We start from the raw sequence: 19,700 nt of genomic DNA, 5'->3' as shown, positions 1-19,700 counted from the left end.
AGTATGCTCCACTCGTAGCCGCCCTTGGCTCACTGAGAATGCCGGTTCGCTTATACTAAACGCAGGAATTCCGGTCAAGACCGTGCCGTCTCGTCGCAGATCCACATGTTGTTGCGCTTTTGTGGCACCAACATGTGGGGTACCACTGCAGCAAACACATCCGGAGATAAAGAGAAGGCGGTGTATGCCATCTATGGACGAGCCTAGGTGTGATCTGGCACTCAACATCATCGGTATTTCTGTCGGACATCTGGGGGAATCGTCGAGCATATCGTTTGCCCTATTTCCGGTGAGTGGTAACTAGGCAGTGCCGACATCGTTATAGGACCCGAGACAGTCGCCCGGTCCCAGATCTATGGAAGGGGTGGGCGAGATTGTGCGTGGGGTATTTGGCTTGATGCAAGTCAGCTGACGCGGGGTCGAAGCGGTGAAGTAGACTATCGTGTAATTGCTACTTGGGAACATATGAAGCGATAGTCGGCCTAAACAGGCAGTGCTCGCTTGCCCATGCAGACGTTTCTGCAGGATATGATAGGACTACGAAGCGCGGGTATATATCGGTGGTAAGGCTGCTCTGTCAGCTTCGTGGCGCTTGCAATATAGCATCTTCATTCCTTGGCTAACCAATCTCATGATCGATGCTGTGTTTTCTTCACTCCAGTTATGACAAACTAAAGTGTGCGCGTACGCACGTCATCACGAGTTTGTTGGAGTTTAAGGCCGAGGAAAAGAGACACCCGACGCAGTGCGTCGCATTCCGGTCTGTTGCTATATTTTGGCTGGCACCTAGAGGTAGACACGATTACATGCGAAGATTGCAGATGCGGCCGGTATAGTGTTTGCTCTCCGGAATTGTTTTGTGGTGCTGCCTATTGCCCTTGGCCCAGCTGGATTGTGGTTGTGCTCGTCGGGCTTCCCAAAGATGAAGTCACTGCTCGATTGTACGCACCATTACGATGAAACACAACAGCCTTGGTTGATTCAAGGGTCGAGCCAAGTATTGTTACACCATCACAGTCTTCTGATGAGACCAGACGCAGGAAGGGGGCCAAATGCTCTGGTAGATTGCGGGCCTAAAGTGTTCGTTCGCTGGAACAAGTAATCCTATTATGTGGCGGGTGTGACACCCACACTCTCTCGAAACGATCCCAATCATGCGAGAGAGAGCTGTGGTTGTGGTCGTGAAAGACGTGACCGGTGGTCGGAGATGCAATCGTGGTAGGGCTGCGTGAGACATGTTGACCGCCACCACGTGTTTCCAGGAAACGGGAGGATGCATAGGGCTGCATGACTGTCGAACGTTGCAGGTCAGCCTCGAGCCGCGTACCAGAGCCGGCAGCAGGGTATTCAGTCCTAACAGGGGACCTGGCGCACGCGCGCACTAACCAAAAGATTGCCGTTGGATCGACCAGACTGTTTGGATAAACTTATGACGCGAGCGAAGTATCTTGAAGCTGTCCGCATCTGATCATTTTAGCGGTGTGCTTGATCCTGGACGCAATTGAGGGGCCTTTGCATGGTCGACAGATGCAGAAAGTTACTCAGTAAGTGGTCGCGACCAATAGTGGAAGCGAACAAATAGCTATTTCGAAATATCGACGGTAGCGCTGGTGCGTCAACGCGTAGGTCTCCAGGCAGCACTCAGCTGGTCAGCCTGAAGCTCCAGGCAGTTCCACAGGCCCATGCAGTTCGACAGGATGATGGTGAAAACGGATAGCTCGCGCAGCCATGTAAAGTCATCGACTGTGCAATTAGATGGCTTGGGTTCATTGAGAGGTGATCAATGGGGAAGGGCGGAAGGACCAAGAATACCTCATGCTGCCAATTGCCCCACAACGGAATCCCATTGGAGCGATACTCCCTGCACGTGCCCTCCACCCCCAACCTCGACGTCCACGTCGTCGTACTCGCGTTCTTCTTCGCACAATAGACCTTCAGATCGGTAACAGCGCCCGGTAGGCGCAACGGGCCAACTGAGTACCTTCCAGCGAAAGCGCCGTGGTCCGCGAAGAGGCCCGAGCCTGAGTAATCGACGTCAGAAAAGTCACTGCCCCTCCGTGTCCACCGAGCCATCACTATATCAGGAAGCGTGGCTGAACCCAGCCAGCTGTCAGATACGATTAGATTCACGCAGGTATCGTGACACCTACTTTGCTAACGTCCGCACCGATTTGCGCATGAGCTATTGTGCAGTATCATGGCACGCTCACATGGTCCGCGCGCTACAGGGGTTTTGCATCCCCGGTTAGCTCCCTCCGCGCAAAGACTTGTTATGCATCTTTGCTCTGCTGCGCGCCTTGTCCATAGCTCTACTGATGTGCTCAGCGATCAGGGCATATTACATGGTACCAACCAGAGACCAATCAGAACATGTTACGCACCATCTACGGCAGCTAAAGAGCCTCCAAGAAGCCAACTACGAACCCCTGCCGAGTATCAGGACCATGCCTCTTTTACTATCGTCGACAAGCTAACGGCCGCAATGGCTGTGTTGGTTACCTCTGAGAATTCCATCTTAGCAGCGGCCGGCTGACTGTGCACTCATCCCTACACTTGGTCCCCGTTGCCTGACGGACCTGCGGATAGTCAACGATGCCTACCGGATGTGGCCCACACTAGCCTATGCGTTCTGACTGTCTTCACTCCCGTTGGTATATATGCTACGGCTTGTCAGGTTGAGTCAGGATTCATCACCACACGTCTCATTCCACGCCTGTCACATTTCTCTACTGCTTCATATCGTTGCATTCAAGCTATATCAAATATTTACAATCTCTCTACCACCTTTTTACTATCGGACACCAACACACACACACGCACACACACGCACACACACGAGTACCCGTCAACATGTGCTACCAAGTCATTGAACGCTATTCAGTCTGCCGATGCTTGTACTACAAACACGCAATTGATCCATGCGCCGCTCATGGTCAACGGGGACATGGTATCCAAGAGAAGACGGTTCTTGTTGGCTACGCTTGCAGTACTCATAGCAACCATCGACCTCAAGCCTACCATACAGGCGTCCTACCAGACTCCGGTTACGGAAGCGGTGGATACTCTCCGGCATACCTACGATAAACCCACGGAGCTGTGTATGGAGACTCGCATTCAGCTGCGAAGACTGGACTATGGCCTTTCTCATAACGCCTACTTGCTCATTACTACGCACTTTATCTTCCTGAGCTGGTTCCTCTGTGCTGTCAATTCAGCAATTTTACGTTCGCACCTTTTCACAATTTCGAAAATATACGCATTACCATGGAGTTCAAGTGGTCTCGGGTTTGTTATGATGGGCTACATGCATGGAAGACGGAAGTAACGGATGGCGGCGTTTGTTTCGGTCCACATTGTACGATCACGAGGACTTGGGAGTTACGAATATTCCCATCTCCGGTAGAACTGGGAGTAGTGTTATCAGTCTAGATCATTTGATCTTCTTACTCACCGTTCGTAGCGTTAATCTTCAACATCTTTGTGCTATTTTTACGAACACGTTTGAGTCTGCCTTGCGCAAGGCGCCACAGCAATGAAGCCTATTCTTCCAAGACGGAGAATCTTGCCCCACTTTTCTCCCATACTTTTATCTGACTCAACCCGACAAGATGGTATACTCTTAGCTCAATTCGTGTCCAGGTGCTGGAGTGAAGCATCGTAGCGTGTTGAAGAGTTCAGTGCGACGTCATCTTCGCCAAGGGGACCCACTTTTAGCGGGTTGCTACTTTACCGCTTCTTCACCTTACAAACCTCCCAGTACATACCCAATACTCACCATATCCGTCGGTGTGAGAACCGCCACTCTCCGTTCCACTCATCATCGCATCATACTTCTCTGCACTATCACAGATCTCGACCATACTCCGACCACACTGCAGGTCGACTCATACTCCGGCCGTTTCCGACGTCGCCGGTGAACAACATTCGGCACCTACGATCTCGGCGGTTCGGCTGATTGCGCCACAGTCTTTCGGAATCCTTACGACCCCGTGGATACGATGCGCCTCGTCATGGCTCTACGAGGGCCGTTGCTTCCGCTGCAAGCTCACGAATCCAAGCTGTAATCGACCACGCGTAGCTTCGGGCGCAGGGCGAAGAGGTCACGTTTCCATATTCAGGGATACCGCGACTGCCGCTGGAGAAATTTAGTTCTTTCATGTTCGTATCTGCGGCTTGCGTGGCTATCCTACGGTCATAGCTTGAGAGCTAGGCATCCATTGCTTCTTACCATCGGTTGGCCAGATTCTCCCTGCGCTCTCATCTGCTCACTAGACTCGGAACATATCGAAGTTGTACCTTTGACGATACTCGATGTTTCTAGCACGTCGGTGTATCGATCAGATTTGGAGGAGCCCATTGTTCAAACTCGAGCGAACAAGATATTCACTAAGACTACCCGTACTTGGATTATTGTTATGCCTAGTCTGTTTAACCAGGGCTCTCTGTTTTAAGCTAATATTCCAAGTTAGGCTTCCATGATACTTCGAGAACCCTTGGCGCATCTCTTGCTTCATTCGCTGGCCTATAAGAATTGAATCCGGATCGTTACATTCTAGATCTAGTAATACATGCGTCCCAGCCGAAGGCTTCCCGAACGGTCGCTGCCGGGACCCTCATTCAGCCTTGTGGGCCGCTCGTAAAGACGCTGGGTGTTCAGCCGTTGTATCCACAACGGCAAGACGGGTCGTGGGCTCATGGTCGGCCAGAATTTACCGTCACCGATATGCTGGTGCTCCAAAGGACCCCTGCATTAGCTCAAAGTTCAAAGGAGATTCAACGGATGAGAAGTCGATTCAGTAAATTTGATTGGACATCGAACAAATACTTTGACAGGCGATGGCAATGCTTACACTGCCTCATCTAGATATGAAGCGTTCCTGTATCTTCATTCGTTCAGGTTTGCCCTGTCGTTCATAGTCTCATCAAGCCAGTGCAGGTTTTGGTTACCAACTCAGCAGTACTCTAAATCGCACAGCGTAAAACAAGAAACACATCCTAGACGGCCACAGGATAAGACATGTCAATTGGCTGGACCAAGCTATCAAGAAGATATCAGGAACCTCGGCAAATTAGTCGTTGGAGCCACTCCAATCATATGCCCTGAAGCCAATCGGCTTGACATTAGGATCCCGCCTTACGTGAGCCTACCCATAGAAGTGTCCTCACTAGTGTACACTTCCATTTCCACCACTAGCACTATCAGTACCTTGTCCTGCATCGCAAAATCACAGCCTCAATGTGAGTTTGTTGCCGTCAAACGTATAGTAATGCTTAGTGCTTAGCGGGTATCCTTATTGGGGCGGGTGGAATCCGACTAGTCTTAATTATCCTGGCGTGATACCGAATCCAGATCTGGCGATGCAGCTGGGTGGAGGCCGATGATGGGCTGAGATGTCTCACACTAGGATTGTGGAATGCCTTGCAGCGAGGTGGGGTCATGTGCTCTAAACATGTCGGATGGGTTGCATTCGTCTCGCTTACGTATTCGTATCATACTGCGCTGATAGCGATTGTTGTTTCCATTTTGAGACGATGGACATGGTTATTCTCTGGGTTGAATCTATTAGTGAAAAGGTACCCTAGATCAGAGAACTGTGGACGCCATGACCACCTCAGATAACCTGATCACAGTTGTGAAAAAGTTCGTTTTAATTAAGCTGTCCCATAGAAACCAAGACCAATGTCCAGGCTATGCATGCTTATCGACTTTCGAAAGCTATCAAGTGAACCAGTGTGTACATCTTTAGGATAGGTTTTGATCCTCAGCGCACAACTCTGAAAAGACGAACTTTTTTGTACCATTATCTGTGACGCATCGATGTAGGATGACGGCACGACTTCACTACTCTCAAACCGGGTGATCACTCATGAAAAGTATCTCGAATGCTAGGGTATCTTTTCCGCGCACGAGCCCATGCGAATTTGTAGATTCAATAAACTATAGTGTTCCTACATGAGCGTGCATTGGCACAATGTGGACATCAGCGTCGTGATGGTCCTTGATCAGCTTGTTAAGCTATTGTCATAAGGTGCAGGCAGTTGCCTCGTCATACCCATCCGTAAACCCATGGGAAGCCCCAGAACCAGCAGCAATAACCCGTCATAAATACCCAAAAGAGCGGAAGACCAGCCTGCAAATACGAGGCTGGTTGTCGTTGATAGACAAGGTAAGAAAGAAGATTCGTAATCATAATATGCACAGAAGAAAAATGTTCAAAATGACGCAACGGCACACTGCAAAGAAGAATGTAGGGGTGCAGGTGACGACGTCGGCACAATGGTATCCAGATAGACAACGGGATGCACTTAGGTGCGGATGACGACACCTTGGCGGCGGGTGGTCTTCTCCTCGTACACGTACTCGTCCTCAGAGGAGCAGTCAGATGAATCGTCGGAGTATCCGCAGCGAGCTCCGCCACAGTCGAGTTTGACACGGTCACCAGCGCGCGTAATGCCGTAGCGCTGTAATATGAAGTTAGCGTATGTCTTAAGTGCATTCTGTACAGTCACAGCTTACCTCACAAGTGCAGCATGAGCTACCCGAGCTCACACTGGATGGGCTGGAGCTGTTTGTGGAGCGGCTAGTGAGCGAGGGAACATCGGAGCCTTCGTCAGAGTCGTAGTCTGATTCGTCGGACGACTCTGCGATTTGCTGCTTGGCGAAGCGGCGGTTGAGGTCCTCAAGTGTTGTCTTGTCGTACTGAGTGTTGATGACCTGGCGCGTCTCGTGTGGGCGTTGTGGCTTTGGTGCGACGATACGCTCTGGGCTAAGGCCGCGGCCCTTGGGAATGGAAGCGGTCGAGACGCGGCGTGATTTGCGGTCTGAGCTGGATGTAGTTGTCTTCGAGGTCGATTTGGCAGCCGGGATATCGATGATGTTAAGCTTGCGGCCAGTTGTGGGCTCGGTGGTGTGATCCTTGGCGGGGTCGTGCGAGACGTGGTAGCCGTCGATGATGTACTGGGTAATTGTAAGCTTCCAGCTTATCGCATGATACATGAGATTGAATACGTACGTAGTACCAGTAACGCTGTCCCTGCTTCAGAGTCTGTCCTTGGAACTTGAATGATCCGACCCAGCCACCGGACTTCTTGGGGTCCTTGGAAAGTGGGAGCTGACCCTGATAGCCATCCCAGGAACCGAGCAAGTGCACGGTTTTGCAGTTGGAGGAGGTGCGGAGAGTGAAATTGAGCTGGATAGCGGCCATTGTGATTTTATTTCTTTCTTTCTGTTTTGAAGATTGATATTATGATGTAATCGTTTCTTTCAATTCGTCCAATGCCAAACTAATGGATAGACGTCAAGATTGCTGATGAAGCTGTGTGTGTTGAGAGTTTCGTCGAGGTTTGCGAGTATTGCGTTGTCGTTGTGAGTTTGAAAGTTCGTTTCGAGCAAGTAGAACTGTGTATTACGTTGAAGTGGACCGGCCACAAAGAATTGGATTACTGTAAAAAAGGGTGGGTATAAAGGTCGACGATGGAGTAGTGATTATTAGATGGCACCAGGCCTGGGGAGAGAGTAGAGAGGGAGAAGGGGAGGGGTAAAAAGAATAGACAAAAGACGAACACAACAGCTCTGAACTTGACACACTTGCTGAAGAAAAAAAGACGAGATGTGAGCGGCTCCAGGCCTACTTATCTATAGACACTGCATCGCACAGCTGCTGAGCGACAATTGGGCGTTAGCGAGGGGCTGGCAAACCGGCGTATTGCACTACGCTGCCTATGGGCCAGGTCCCGCAGCTCCCGGTAGCGATTGATTACCTGGGCTGCGTACACACGCCATGTTCGCAGGGTGCAAGCTGGTAGCGGGTGTGGAGAGCAGTCTATCGAATGTACGGCGAGCGCTTGATGGTGAAGTGGGAGTGGTGGGCGGCCTTGTCGTGTGTAGCCGGGCGTCTTGCTTCTGTGCCCTCATTCGTTGATGCGGGCGGGGAATACATAAGTGGGCCGTCACGCAGCGCACTGGCTTGGGGTGAAAACACCAAACCAATGAGAGGCAGAAGCCGGGTGAGCCATGTGATGTCGGGATGTGCAAGGTGCAGATAAGTTTCTGTCACACTGCAGATTCAACGGGGGATTGTGGCTCGAGGGCTGACGACAGATGCAGAGAAATTTACTTTCCAAGGCTGCTACCTTGATGGCGCTGCAGCTATCCTCCCTGCCGCATACAGACCTATTTACAGTCTTTTCGTACCCGCATCTCAGCTTCTGTCCAATCGTCTGAGCGCAGCTCCATACCGTCCATCACCAAATGTCCCGAACGGGGACAATGGGCGGCTAATAAACTTAGTGGCTTGCAATGCCGTCCAACCACAACATCCCATCGCCAACTTCACTTGAATGCAGCATAAGCCATTTCTCCGGCCACATTCCGGTCACAATGTCCACCATGTGGGAGAAAACCGGAGTCGATAGTGATGATGTGCACAATGTGCATGCAACGGCATGATTTTTAGAAGAAATTGGTCTGTTAGGGGAAAAGGGAATGGGGTGGAAACGCGGCGGAACAGAAGAGGCACAACACTTCGACATCAGGTACGGGAAGCGACAGCAGATGTGACATTCTCGTTGCCCGACGACGGGCATCTCTACTAAGTAAATGTCATTGCTATCGGGTGCTCGGTCCCCTGGGTACACGAGAAGCAGGGGAGACGCTGAGCTGCTGCTGTGCCATCGACCATCTGCATGATGAGATAGGGCGTCTCTCCTTGACGTCCTTCAAAACCAGGGCCTTCCACACTCGTTATTTGATCAAAGTTATGCGAGTGCACGGGTAGCCCCAGCGAGATCTGATAGACCAGCTGAGCACAAATCTCAGCATACGCGCCGCAACCAGTACATGAAGGCTACGGGCACACTGGCGTTCGTGGCCTACCCGTTAGCGTAGAATGATGGTCACGCAGACCAGCCACTCCACCGACTGGTTCCTCAACATGCAAAGCTCGCATCTCGACAGGAAGCGGCTTGATCGTACGATCTTGCATGACTAGACGCTGATGCAGCCATAAGGAATCATCAAGTCCAACTTAATGTTGCCATTATCAGTACAATGTATGCTTCGACCCGGTCTAGCAGCCCAGGAGGTTTGCCAATTCTTCTGGCGTCAATGTGCTCTTCCTCCTCTTTGGCCTTCCACCGACTCGCGTCTTGACTGGAGACCTGGGTGCCCGCTTCTTAGGGTTTTCTTCGGGCACTTCGGTGCTCTCGTCCGTCTTCTTGGTGGAGATGTCTCCGTCGGTTACAGCGGCTGCTTCCGCGGCCTCTCGTAATTTGTCTTGGACCGATAGCTTCGGCGATCGCTCGTCGGGGTGCGCATGTGGGCTCGACAGGCGCTTTTTGTTCTGTCGCAAGTTGTTAGATTTATGGAACGACGGGGGTTAATATTGGAGGTGTGCCCATTACAAGGGAGGAAGTTGATGAAAATGAAAGGACCACTTTGCTGTCCACCTTTCTGACCTGGTTTGTGGGGGAATCATAACGTACATGGCGTGGTCTGTCTTGACTCGTTCGTCTAGATGCTCGTTCTTCAGATCTTGGTTGTTTGGCTGCAGAGGTCGGACGACTAGTCTTCTCCACTTCCACTAGATCTATCTCAGACGCGCCTGCATTTTCCTCGTCAAGTTGCGACGGTGTGTTCGGAATGGAAGCTGAAAAGGCTACCTTGCGAGGCGACCGGATGGGTGGCTTGTTACCGTTGCTCTCTCTAAGCGCTGTCTGACTAGGTTGCAGCTTAATCCTGAATATGTCAGGCCCAGTTGTTTTGTCAGGTTGTTCGTGCGGTGCAGGTGAGGGAAGTTGATCTTCCTCTTCCCGCTCCTCGGTATCATCCACATCTTCTTCCAAGGCTGAACTTGCGGCATCGTCGGCCTCACTCTCTTCCTGAATTGTAGAGAAGCCTTCTCTGTCGACCATCTCGAATCCTTCACCGAACCCCAATCCCATTCTGAGTTCATCGAGGTTGATGGTGTCGCCGTTGGTCATGCGCTTTCGCCAGGAGTCCATGAGTATAAATGATTCTCGTAGTCGGGCCTCCATCTTCTCCCAGCCTGCCCGCAGCCTGTGTATCTCCTCTTCACGCATCTCAACTTCGTCCACTGCCACAAAGTTGGGGTTTGTGAGGAGGTTCTTCAGGTTGTCCAGCACTGTGTCCATGTCATCGGCCAATGTCTCGTAATCGGTGGGTAGCGCGTGCAGCATGTCCTGTCGCGCATCGTCTTCGTCATCGCCTACGACCGAACTCTCTTCTGTGTCTTGTTTGCAACTGACTTCCGGCATGCCTTGTAGCTCCCTCAGTGTCAATAGAGTGCTTCGCACGAGTCCGATGAGGTTGTCATTCTCGTCGCTCAGGCCCTGACTCAAGTGTGTCAGGAACTCGGTCGTCTCCTGCTTCAGGCTGTATTCGGGATCGTCTACATTGGGTGTCTCTTCGCGCATATGGCCTGTGGCAGCGCTCAAGCCTGTACTGCCGGGATTAATGGTGATGCTGGCGCCTACCAAGCCCGTCTTGTTGCCCCGCTGCTGGCTCGTCAAGTGGCTCTTAAGCCTTGCGATCTCCTTGTCGCGCTTTCGTACATCATTGGTGCAGCTGGTGCGTATTTGGTCGACGGTCGTCTTGAGTCGCTGCATCTCTGCGCGCAACTTTCGCGCCGACGATTCGGCAGTGTGCAGGGCTTTGCGCGCGGATTGCTCCTGCGCCTGGGCGAGCGAGAGCTGCCTCGATAGGTCTGCATTGCGGTTGTGCTGCTTCTCGAGGGCGGCCGTCTGGCGCGTCGATTCTGAGCGCAAGTTTCGCAACGTGTCGGCGATGGATTCGCGGTATTCTTGGTCGCGCTATCTACTCATTAGGATCCTCTCTTCCGTGGAACATGCATGTTTGCCTACGTCGCGCTTCAGTATCAAGTCGTGCACCAGGTTGATAATCTGGGCCATGGTGGCCTCTTTCCCCCCTTCTCCCCTCGATGGATGCGCAAACTCAATCGGCTTGCCATTGCGCAACAAGCCCCGGGCAAGCAGTAGATTGTTGATGTAAGTCGATGCGGTTTTGAGATTGTACGAGTCCATGGTCGTCGCAGCCGTCGTGGTCGGCTGCCGGCGGCGGATGTAGCGGCGTCGTTGAGCTTGAGCTTCTCGTCCAATGTTTGTTTATCCCAGGGTTCCGGCGCCCAGGTAGAAGGAGCAACCGACCAAGCTCGGACCCCAAAACGTTCCGTACCTTCCGCCACGACCCCATCTGACGTGGACATGGTGCCACTGCGACCATCGCGACCACCATGCCCGTCTATAACAGCCCTGCATACAGCCATGTTGTCATTGTTGCGATAATCGCTGCCGTTCGTTTTCGTGTCCACCTCCACTCTCGACTCATCAGTTATCGTGCTCGCCAGCGCCATATACTTCTTTAGTGTGCCTGGGCGTGCATATCAGTCAGATGGCCCAGAAGTTTAATGCCACAAAAGTTCTATTCCCCTGAGTTTGGGCCCACCACCAGTGTCTCCACCATGACCATCATCACACCCTCTGCTTATCCCACGAAGCCTCCGGGTAACGGGACTGCAAATCAGCAACCGAGAACCTTCCTCGGGGCTGCATGTGTCCTGTCCTATCCAGGCTAAATACTCATTTTAGCAGACGATATAGCACGAGTACGACGTGCGTCTATTCCCCTCAAATATCGGGCTCGAATCCGGCTCAAGTCTGTAAGCTTTGCAGGCCCTCACACACGATCTGCATTTGTTCCCTTAGTCATGGATCGCCATTGGAGGGGATTACCGTATTCCATGATTCTTCCACGCGACCTGCCCTGGTCAAGGGCGTACCCAGCTTGAGTAGATGCGCTGCATCTCTGCATGGCCGCCGTGGCGTCCGGAGGGAAGACCGGAGGCATCTCGATTCAACATCGGGGAGACTCAGAAGATAGTACTTAATGCACATCGCCCACGGGAAGGTTGTTCTTGTAGGCTTCATTGTTTTTCCATCGCTCTTATTGATCTTTCGCTCATTTATCACTTTCGTTGACTTCCAATATGGACAAACTCGCGTCTTTCGTACTTGCGAGCCTGCTGTTAGGAGCCCAATCTGCTCTTGCCATTCCTACCGAGGCCACTACCAAAGCGTGCAAAGATATCAATAACGCTCTCCCTGGCAAAGTCTTGACCCCTGGGCTTCTCAAACTTGAATATGAGCATGAGACGCAGCAATACTGGGCTACAAATCTCCGTGAAGTCGATCCTGCATGTATTGTTCAGCCAGAGTCTGCTCAGGATATATCCATCGCTATCAAGATCCTGAACAAGTACCCTACTGTTAAGCTTGCAACTCGAAGTGGAGGGCACGACCCAAACACGAATCATGCTGCTGTTCAAGACGGCGTTCTCATCACTATGACCAGTCTAGTTGGAGCGACGTACGATGCAGCAGAGGACGTTGCCTATGTTCGCCCCGGTGGTGAGTGGAACGATGTTATTGGTGATCTAGAAAAGAGTGGAGTGGCTATTGCTGGAGGAAGGCTTGGTAAGTTTGAGATATCACAGATGATTGAGAACCCCAACTAATACAACAAAGGTCTCGTTGGTGTCGGCGGATTGCTTTTGGGTGGAGGTTTATCGTTCCTTGGCGCTCAAGAAGGCCTCGCTGCTGATGTCAGTTTGCACACAATGTCTTGATGGGACTCATACTGACTGGCCTTAGAACATCGTCGAATGGGAGACCGTCATGGCCAACGGATCCATTGTTAACGTCAACGCTGCGAAACATCCCGATCTTGCGCAAGCCATGCGTGGTTCCGGAAGCCAATTTGGTATTGTTACCCAGTTCAAGGCCAAGGTCCATCACATGGGTGACGTATGGGGCGGTTCTTGCATATATGACGAGTCAAAATCCGAAGCACTTTACGTTGCTTTGCACAACTTCATAGCCCACGGTGCCGAAGACCCCAAGGCCGCCATTATCTTTTCGGACCTTGTGCTCGCAGCCGGGCTCAAGACGAAACTTGTCTTCTACTTTTACGACAGCCCCACGCCGCCTACATCGGGCCCTTTTGCCGACTTCTTCAAGATCCTTAACCCGCTATGTCTGCCCAAGAAACAAAAGTACTCTGAGCTGGTAAGTCCATGAACCGACCGTGATGTGATATACAAGAACTGACGATTGCTAGCTGAGGGCGAACGGCGAACCCGTCCGACTTTTGAACTCCCGTTCATTCTTCCGAACTTACACCGTTCCATATATCCCATCCCGTCCCCAGATGTACAGGGAGATTCGTGATAAGCTCGCTGAGCTCACTGGTGTCTTCCTCAACACACTCCCCGTCGTTCGCGCCGTCCAGTTCAGCGTTGACTTCCAGCCACTTCCGTCTCGCTTTGGCAAGATTTCCGAATCCAAGGGCGGAAACGCCATGGGTCTTTCATCTTCCGACCCTGACCGCATTATCCTTATTTACCAAGGCGCCTGGAACTTGCCCACGGACGATCCTCTTGCTTTCGGTATCGCCAGAGAGCTGACGGCTTGGTTGGACAAGGTTGTGCCTCAATGGATAGCAGAGGCGGGAATGCCAAGCGACATGTACATGCCGTTATTCCTCAACGATGCTATGTGGGATCAACCAGTCATGCAGAGTTACAAGGATTATGAAAAGTTCAAGACATTGCAGAAGAGTGTAGACCCGAACGGACTGTGGAGTACTAGGGCAGGTGGCTTCAAGTACTAGGTTCTTGTCGTCAGCGTCAGTCCTTTGTAGGACGTTTCAGAGTTGGGGTCCATCTCTTAATACGTTATCTTGATTTTGTCTGCACATAAGCCGCTCAAAAAATTATATTCTTCTAGCCAAACAGGAAGGTGTTCTTCATTTAGCGGGGTCCACTATGCTGAAAGCGGGGTAGCTACACCTAGATGTCTGACTGCACCACTATGGTTGCCTGGCTTGACAAAACTACAAAGCTTGGTCATACTGTTGCGTATCGTATTTGCAGTTGCTAGTTACTACACCACAAGCATGGCTCAAGCACCTCATGTCACCGGCTATGAACACGAAGACGCCTGGGATGTGGATTGGCTGCGCGTCGACGATATCCATGAACTACACTATCAACAGTTTGGCAAGAAGGATGGAAAGCCTGGTGGGTGCAACATCTCTCCCAGCCTCGTTTGTTGACTTCTAATCCCATCCAGTCATTTTCCTCCATGGGGGGCCAGGTGGCAACTGTTCCAAATCCAACACCGTCTTCTTCAACCCCTCTGAATATCGAGTGATTTTGCTCGACCAGCGAGGCTGTGGTCAGTCGCGCCCTAATGCCAACACCACAAACAACACTACCTGGCACCTCGTCGCCGACATTGAAGTCCTGCGTAAACATCTCAGCATCTCCAAATGGCACACAGTCTTCGGTGGCTCTTGGGGTTCCACTCTCGCTCTGGCCTATGCACAAACACACCCCGAAAGTGTAGGTAGTTTAGTTCTGCGCGGCATATTCACTGTGCGCGATATCGAGCTCCACTGGACGAATCACCCGGGCGGCGTTCAAATGCTGTTTCCTGACTGTTGGGACGAATTTATCAACTTCCTTCCAGAGGAGGAACGCTCGGATCATATTGGCAATTACCACAAACGCCTTATGTCTTCTGACCCTTCGATAAGTCACCCTGCAGCCACTGCATGGAACAAATGGGAGCTTTCAATCAGCACTCTGTACGTGATTACTATTAGCGAACTGCATAGGAGACATGCGCTGACCTTGTACGCCAAACCTTAGATACCCAGACCCCAATGCATTCAAGAAACTTCAAGACCCGGCTTATCTGCTAGCGCACGCAAGGCTCGAGATCCATTACTTCACCAACAAAGCGTGGCTGGAAGACGGGCAATTGCTGAAGAAGGAGAATGTTGATCGTATCAGGAATATTCCGACAACAATCGTGCAGGGGAGATACGATGTCGTCTGCCCGCCGATCACGGCGTGGAACTTGCACAAGGAGTGGCCGGAGAGTAAGCTGCATTTTGTAGACGATGCGGGACATAGTGCTATGGAGCCTGGGACGAGGAAGAAGCTAACCGAAGTGTGCGACGAGTATGCGAAACTGAGCGTCTAGCTGTGAGCAGCGAGGAGTTGTTGGTCGGGCACTTTCTCTTGTGGTTGTAGAAGAATGCGTATCTAGCTAGCGTCAAATCACTATCGATGGAGTTGACGAGAAATTAAGCCGTGCTTCTGCCCTTGATATACGGGCCGTTTGGAAATTGGCTGACTAACGCCAAGACCGCTTGCCAACCTTGGAAAGAAGCAGAAGACGGCTGCGGGCCCGCGGAATCGTTGCAAACAGCACCAGCAGTCTTCAGTCGAGTTACCGAGCGCCCTCAATGTGAGTGACGTAATATGGACTATGGCCACCACCCCCCTCTCAACTACCGCGCCACCACCCGAAGTTATCGACAAACATGAACGGGCACGCGCGTACGAGATCGCCGCGTGAGAATTGCCATTCTATGTCATGAAACGCGTTTCTCATTGCTAACAAATAGCCCTAGATATCTCTCTGCCGCATCGTTTCCGTTCCAGATCCCAGAAGGGCCGCCCTCCGATCCAGTCCCCAGCAGCGACATAACCCTCAATGCTCTCGTCCAGCATGGCGTGCACAAGATGGATTGCGACCGCGCATTCATCTCCCTCATTGATAACCAAACCCAATTCATATGCGCAGAGATGACGAGACACCAGTCTCTTTCCAGCGCAGATCCGACCGATCCGCTGTTGCTGGGTACTTCTCGAATCCCCCTCGATTGGGGAGTATGTCCTCACACCATGTCCATCTTCCATGGACGAGCGGTATCTTTGCCGGATAGTCCGTATATTGTTGCGGACAGGTCTTACTTTTATATAAAAGACTTTCGTCGGATTCCCACTTTCGCAGAGCGTCCGTTTGTGGCTAGGCATCCATACATGGTGTCTTACCTTGAGATACCACTATTTGCAATGTCTGGACATATATTGGGAAGCTATTGCGTGGTGGACAACAAGGAAAGAGATTTCCTCCATCCAAAGTCGTTGAGTACTATGCGGGAAGTCACTTCGGCCATCAGTGCATACTTAAACATGAGACGCGTCGAAGCCTGTAAATCGCGAGCAGCAAGCATGATGCAAGGTCTTCGCCGATTCGTAGCTCCAGACGAGCGCGATGCACGCAATGTGGTTCCAAAATCTGTTGCTCCTGAACGTCCCGAGGCTCATACAGATCCATTCGATCTTGATGTCTTTAGTGCTACTACCCAAAGAGAATTCAGTCCGCTATCATCTGGCAGTGCAACGACACGCGTCGCTGGTTCAGTGTACGAGCCGGCTTCCATCGTTATTTCTCCGCAAGACACTGATTCGAGGATGGACAAGCCTGACTTGTCCATTCAAGTCGAAGATCTCTTTGTAAGAGCTGCAAATGACATTGGCTATGCCATGGATTTGGATGGCCTTATCTTCTTTGACACTGTTTCAGCCGGTAAACATAGAGGTGGTCAGTCGAAAGATATAGAGACATCATCGTCTCCAAACGACTCCTTTGCGACACCGCTCTCCTGCTATCAGAGAAGCACCGCAGTGGGCCAGCAATCAAGTTTGGAGCTGTCGCAGTCCCTCATCCAACGCTTAACTACAAGGTACACTCGAGGGCATGTCTTCGCTGTAGACGAACACGGCGTTATCCAACATGGAGATGGCAGCGAGCCAGACTACAGCCCCAATTCTGTTGAGGATAACGAATGGACTGATCTCTTCAAGTCTTTGCCAAAGACGCGATATGCGGTTTTCCTGCCGATGTGGCATTACCAAAGAGAAGCCTGCTATGCTACATGTCTAGCATGGGTATCTGACACTGGAAAAACCCTCGATACTGGTGACGTCAATTCTTTAACAGCTTTCGGAAACTCGCTCATGGCCGAAGTCTTCCGATTAGAAGCTTCGGCAAATACTCTATCCAAGTCGGACTTTGTTTCGACTATCAGCCACGAGCTACGTAGTCCATTGCATGGCATATTAGCGAGTATTGAGCTGATCCAAGAAAACATGCAGGGATCAAGCTTGATGCCGGAAATTACTATGATCGAATCATGTGCCTTCACTCTTCTTGATACCTTCGACCATCTCTTAGAATATTCCAAGGTTAATAGTCGTGTCGGCGTCGGGAAAGGTGGAGACCATTCCATTCGTTCTGGTCACCATGTTCATAATGGTGCAGTGGCCGTCGACTTGGAGCGTTTGGTTGGAGATGTCATCGAGACGGTCTCAGTGGGCCATGACCATGCTTCGCGACTCGTATCCGGACTCAATAAAGAGCGCCAGGATACATTAGCTGATTCGCGAGAAACGACTTCAGCTGAGCCTGTCGTCCTCACTACACACTTCGAGAGACACTGCGATTGGACAGTAGCCGTTGAGAAGGGCGCCTGGAAACGAATTCTGCTCAATGTCGTTAGCAACGCGTTAAAGTATACCAGGTCCGGTTACATCCATGTAGACTTGGAATTTGTGGAGGCCGCAGATGGAGTGCAAGCTGCAGACGGCAGACAGGCTCACATCTGTCTGTCTGTGACAGATACGGGAGTGGGTATGAGTGAGGACTTTCTCAAATATCATCTCTTCACGCCCTTCACGCAAGAGAATATATTGAGCCCAGGAACTGGTCTAGGATTGAGCCTAGTAAAAAGCATTGTAGAGTCACTACAGGGCAACATCTCAGTCTCCAGTCGTTTGGGAGAGGGCACGAAGATTACCATCAACATCCCAACCAGCCAAAAGATACAGAAGCCGAGCCTACCAAGCACGCAGGAAAGCCTTCTGCGTGGAAAGACGGTCGGTCTGCTCAGTCTGTCCTCGCATCGGGATTCAAGCAATAAATCTTCCCCATGCATCGTTTCGCCACCCAAAGCACTTGAGCGTTCTATTCGCAATATTTGTGAGGGCCGCTTTGGCATGAGCGTCATCAATGTTTCGACAAGCGCACCTCCAACCATGGATATAGTCCTCATTGACACGCATGCGCTGGACACGACGCATGCTTACGATTTGAAAACTCTGTTCCCTGTGTATGCGGCAAGCGTCTGTCCAGTCGTGGTCGAACTGGGCAATACCAAGGCTACACTTCACAAGATCGGCACCTGGAGTTCCATGCACACGATGTTAATTACAGGAAAGTCGCTCGGATCTGCCATAATATCAGCTCTGAATGACGTGAACGCCAATGGAACGGAAGCCCCATTGCCACCTGCGGAAGTCGAACGCGAAGCCGAGACAGACCCATCGGAGCAACTAGGTCAACACGAGACTTTTCAAAAAGCAGATATGTGCATGGAGACGGTGGCACTTCCGCATCGTAGCCTACCGTCGCAGAACAAGTCACTATCCGACGCTGTGACACTTCCTGCCCCTCAGCCGCAATCATCAGCACAGCCAACTGTCCTTCTCAAGCCCAACCCTGCTTGTAGATTTCACCGGCTACTCCTTGTGGATGATAACCCGATAAACCTCAAAATGTTATGCGCCTTTGCTAAACGCCTTCATGTCCCCTACTCCAGCGCTACTGATGGCGCAGAAGCAGTACGTCTTTATCAAACTGCTATTGAACAACAAGGGCCACAAATCACGTACGATTGCATTTTCATGGACATCAGCATGCCAGTCATGGACGGCTTTCAAGCCGTATCCAAGATTCGAAAACTCGAAGATGATTTGATGGAAAAAATCATCCAGTCACATTCCAACGACGCGTCTGAGCAAACTCTAGACGGCGCCACTTGGGACAACAGAGGTGCGCCACGAGCGTACATCTTCGCGCTCACAGGTCTTGGTAGTGAGAAGGCGCGCAGACAAGCGAGGAGTAGCGGATTTGATGAGTTCTTACTCAAGCCGGTGAGATTCAAGGACGTTTTACCGTTGTTAGCATCGGTGCCGACACCATGAGATGGAGGTGTCATTAACCGTACGGTTCTTTCTTCTCGATAGCTGCAATCTTGTGTAGACTATTCCATGTGATATTGTATGGAAATTAGGGAAGTTCAACTGACTAAGAGAGTATGTATATGTAATCATGACCTAGCTATGAGAGGCCGGTGGTGTCATAGCTCGTTGATGGTGACGCTTGCAGATGCCCAACAGTATGCTATCACTGTCGTATGGCGCTTCCTGCTCATACCTGCCCATATTCATTCTTCCGCTTGGTCTGGCGAGCTTTCCCGTATAGCTACCGACCACAGTCAAAGGTGACTAGATTATACTATTACTCCATACAGCTTCTAAGACGCCCTCAAATAAGGTGCGTAAGCAACACCCACCTGCAAGTTGCCACTTTGTCATCACTGCGAAAAGCTGCTCGGTCATCTCAGATCGTATTGTGGTACTCACTGGAGCTATGTAACCTCATCCTCTGATAGTAGAAAGCAGAAAAAACAAAGGAAGAGAGTAAGCCACGAGACTATATGTAGAAGGTGACAGCCTGTACATTTGGTTGGCTAGGGGACTAGCCTAGGTCAAGCATCCATACGTGGTGGCTTGCTAATTCTTTGGATAGGTAAAAGCACCCATAGTGGTATATGTCGTTACACAGAAAATGTCTCACTCTTAAGCATTTTAGGATAGGTCACATTGTTACATTGCTGTTCGTGGGCGTGAACATGTGATGACGCTGTGGCGTCGTCGCTTGAGGAGTGCTTTGTCTCTGGTCTTCGC

At 51.1% G+C, this 19,700-nt stretch overlaps 5 protein-coding genes across 5 annotated transcripts; 3 read left to right on the top strand and 2 right to left on the bottom strand.

Annotated features, from left to right (window-relative positions):
* Positions 1–6,306: 6,306 nt before the first annotated feature.
* On the bottom strand, positions 6,307–7,205 carry J4E82_006652 (uncharacterized protein; the record flags this gene model as incomplete). The annotated part of the gene is made up of 3 exons (XM_051732908.1): positions 6,307–6,462; positions 6,518–6,958; positions 7,014–7,205. The coding sequence occupies 3 exons, from the start codon at positions 7,203–7,205 to the stop codon at positions 6,307–6,309; spliced, it is 789 nt and encodes a 262-aa protein (XP_051587301.1).
* Positions 7,206–9,068: 1,863 nt separating this feature from the next.
* On the bottom strand, positions 9,069–11,061 carry J4E82_006651 (uncharacterized protein; the record flags this gene model as incomplete). Its single annotated transcript, XM_051732907.1, has 3 exons — positions 9,069–9,341; positions 9,484–10,830; positions 10,882–11,061. The coding sequence occupies 3 exons, from the start codon at positions 11,059–11,061 to the stop codon at positions 9,069–9,071; spliced, it is 1,800 nt and encodes a 599-aa protein (XP_051587300.1).
* Positions 11,062–12,023: 962 nt separating this feature from the next.
* Positions 12,024–13,705, top strand: J4E82_006650 (uncharacterized protein; the record flags this gene model as incomplete). The annotated part of the gene is made up of 4 exons (XM_051732906.1): positions 12,024–12,510; positions 12,562–12,638; positions 12,688–13,101; positions 13,154–13,705. 4 exons carry the CDS (start codon positions 12,024–12,026, stop codon positions 13,703–13,705), a joined length of 1,530 nt encoding a protein of 509 aa, XP_051587299.1.
* A 285-nt stretch (positions 13,706–13,990) lies between these two features.
* Positions 13,991–15,084, top strand: J4E82_006649 (uncharacterized protein; the record flags this gene model as incomplete). Its single annotated transcript, XM_051732905.1, has 3 exons — positions 13,991–14,114; positions 14,167–14,683; positions 14,748–15,084. 3 exons carry the CDS (start codon positions 13,991–13,993, stop codon positions 15,082–15,084), a joined length of 978 nt encoding a protein of 325 aa, XP_051587298.1.
* Positions 15,085–15,372: 288 nt separating this feature from the next.
* Positions 15,373–18,935, top strand: J4E82_006648 (uncharacterized protein; the record flags this gene model as incomplete). The annotated part of the gene is made up of 2 exons (XM_051732904.1): positions 15,373–15,458; positions 15,518–18,935. 2 exons carry the CDS (start codon positions 15,373–15,375, stop codon positions 18,933–18,935), a joined length of 3,504 nt encoding a protein of 1,167 aa, XP_051587297.1.
* Between the last annotated feature and the right edge of the window lie 765 nt (positions 18,936–19,700).

This window comes from Alternaria postmessia (genome assembly GCF_024291825.1).
Source record: "Alternaria postmessia strain BMP 2775 chromosome Unknown scaffold_40, whole genome shotgun sequence".
Lineage (NCBI taxonomy): Eukaryota > Fungi > Ascomycota > Dothideomycetes > Pleosporales > Pleosporaceae > Alternaria > Alternaria postmessia.
This window is presented reverse-complemented; position numbering and strand designations above follow the sequence as displayed.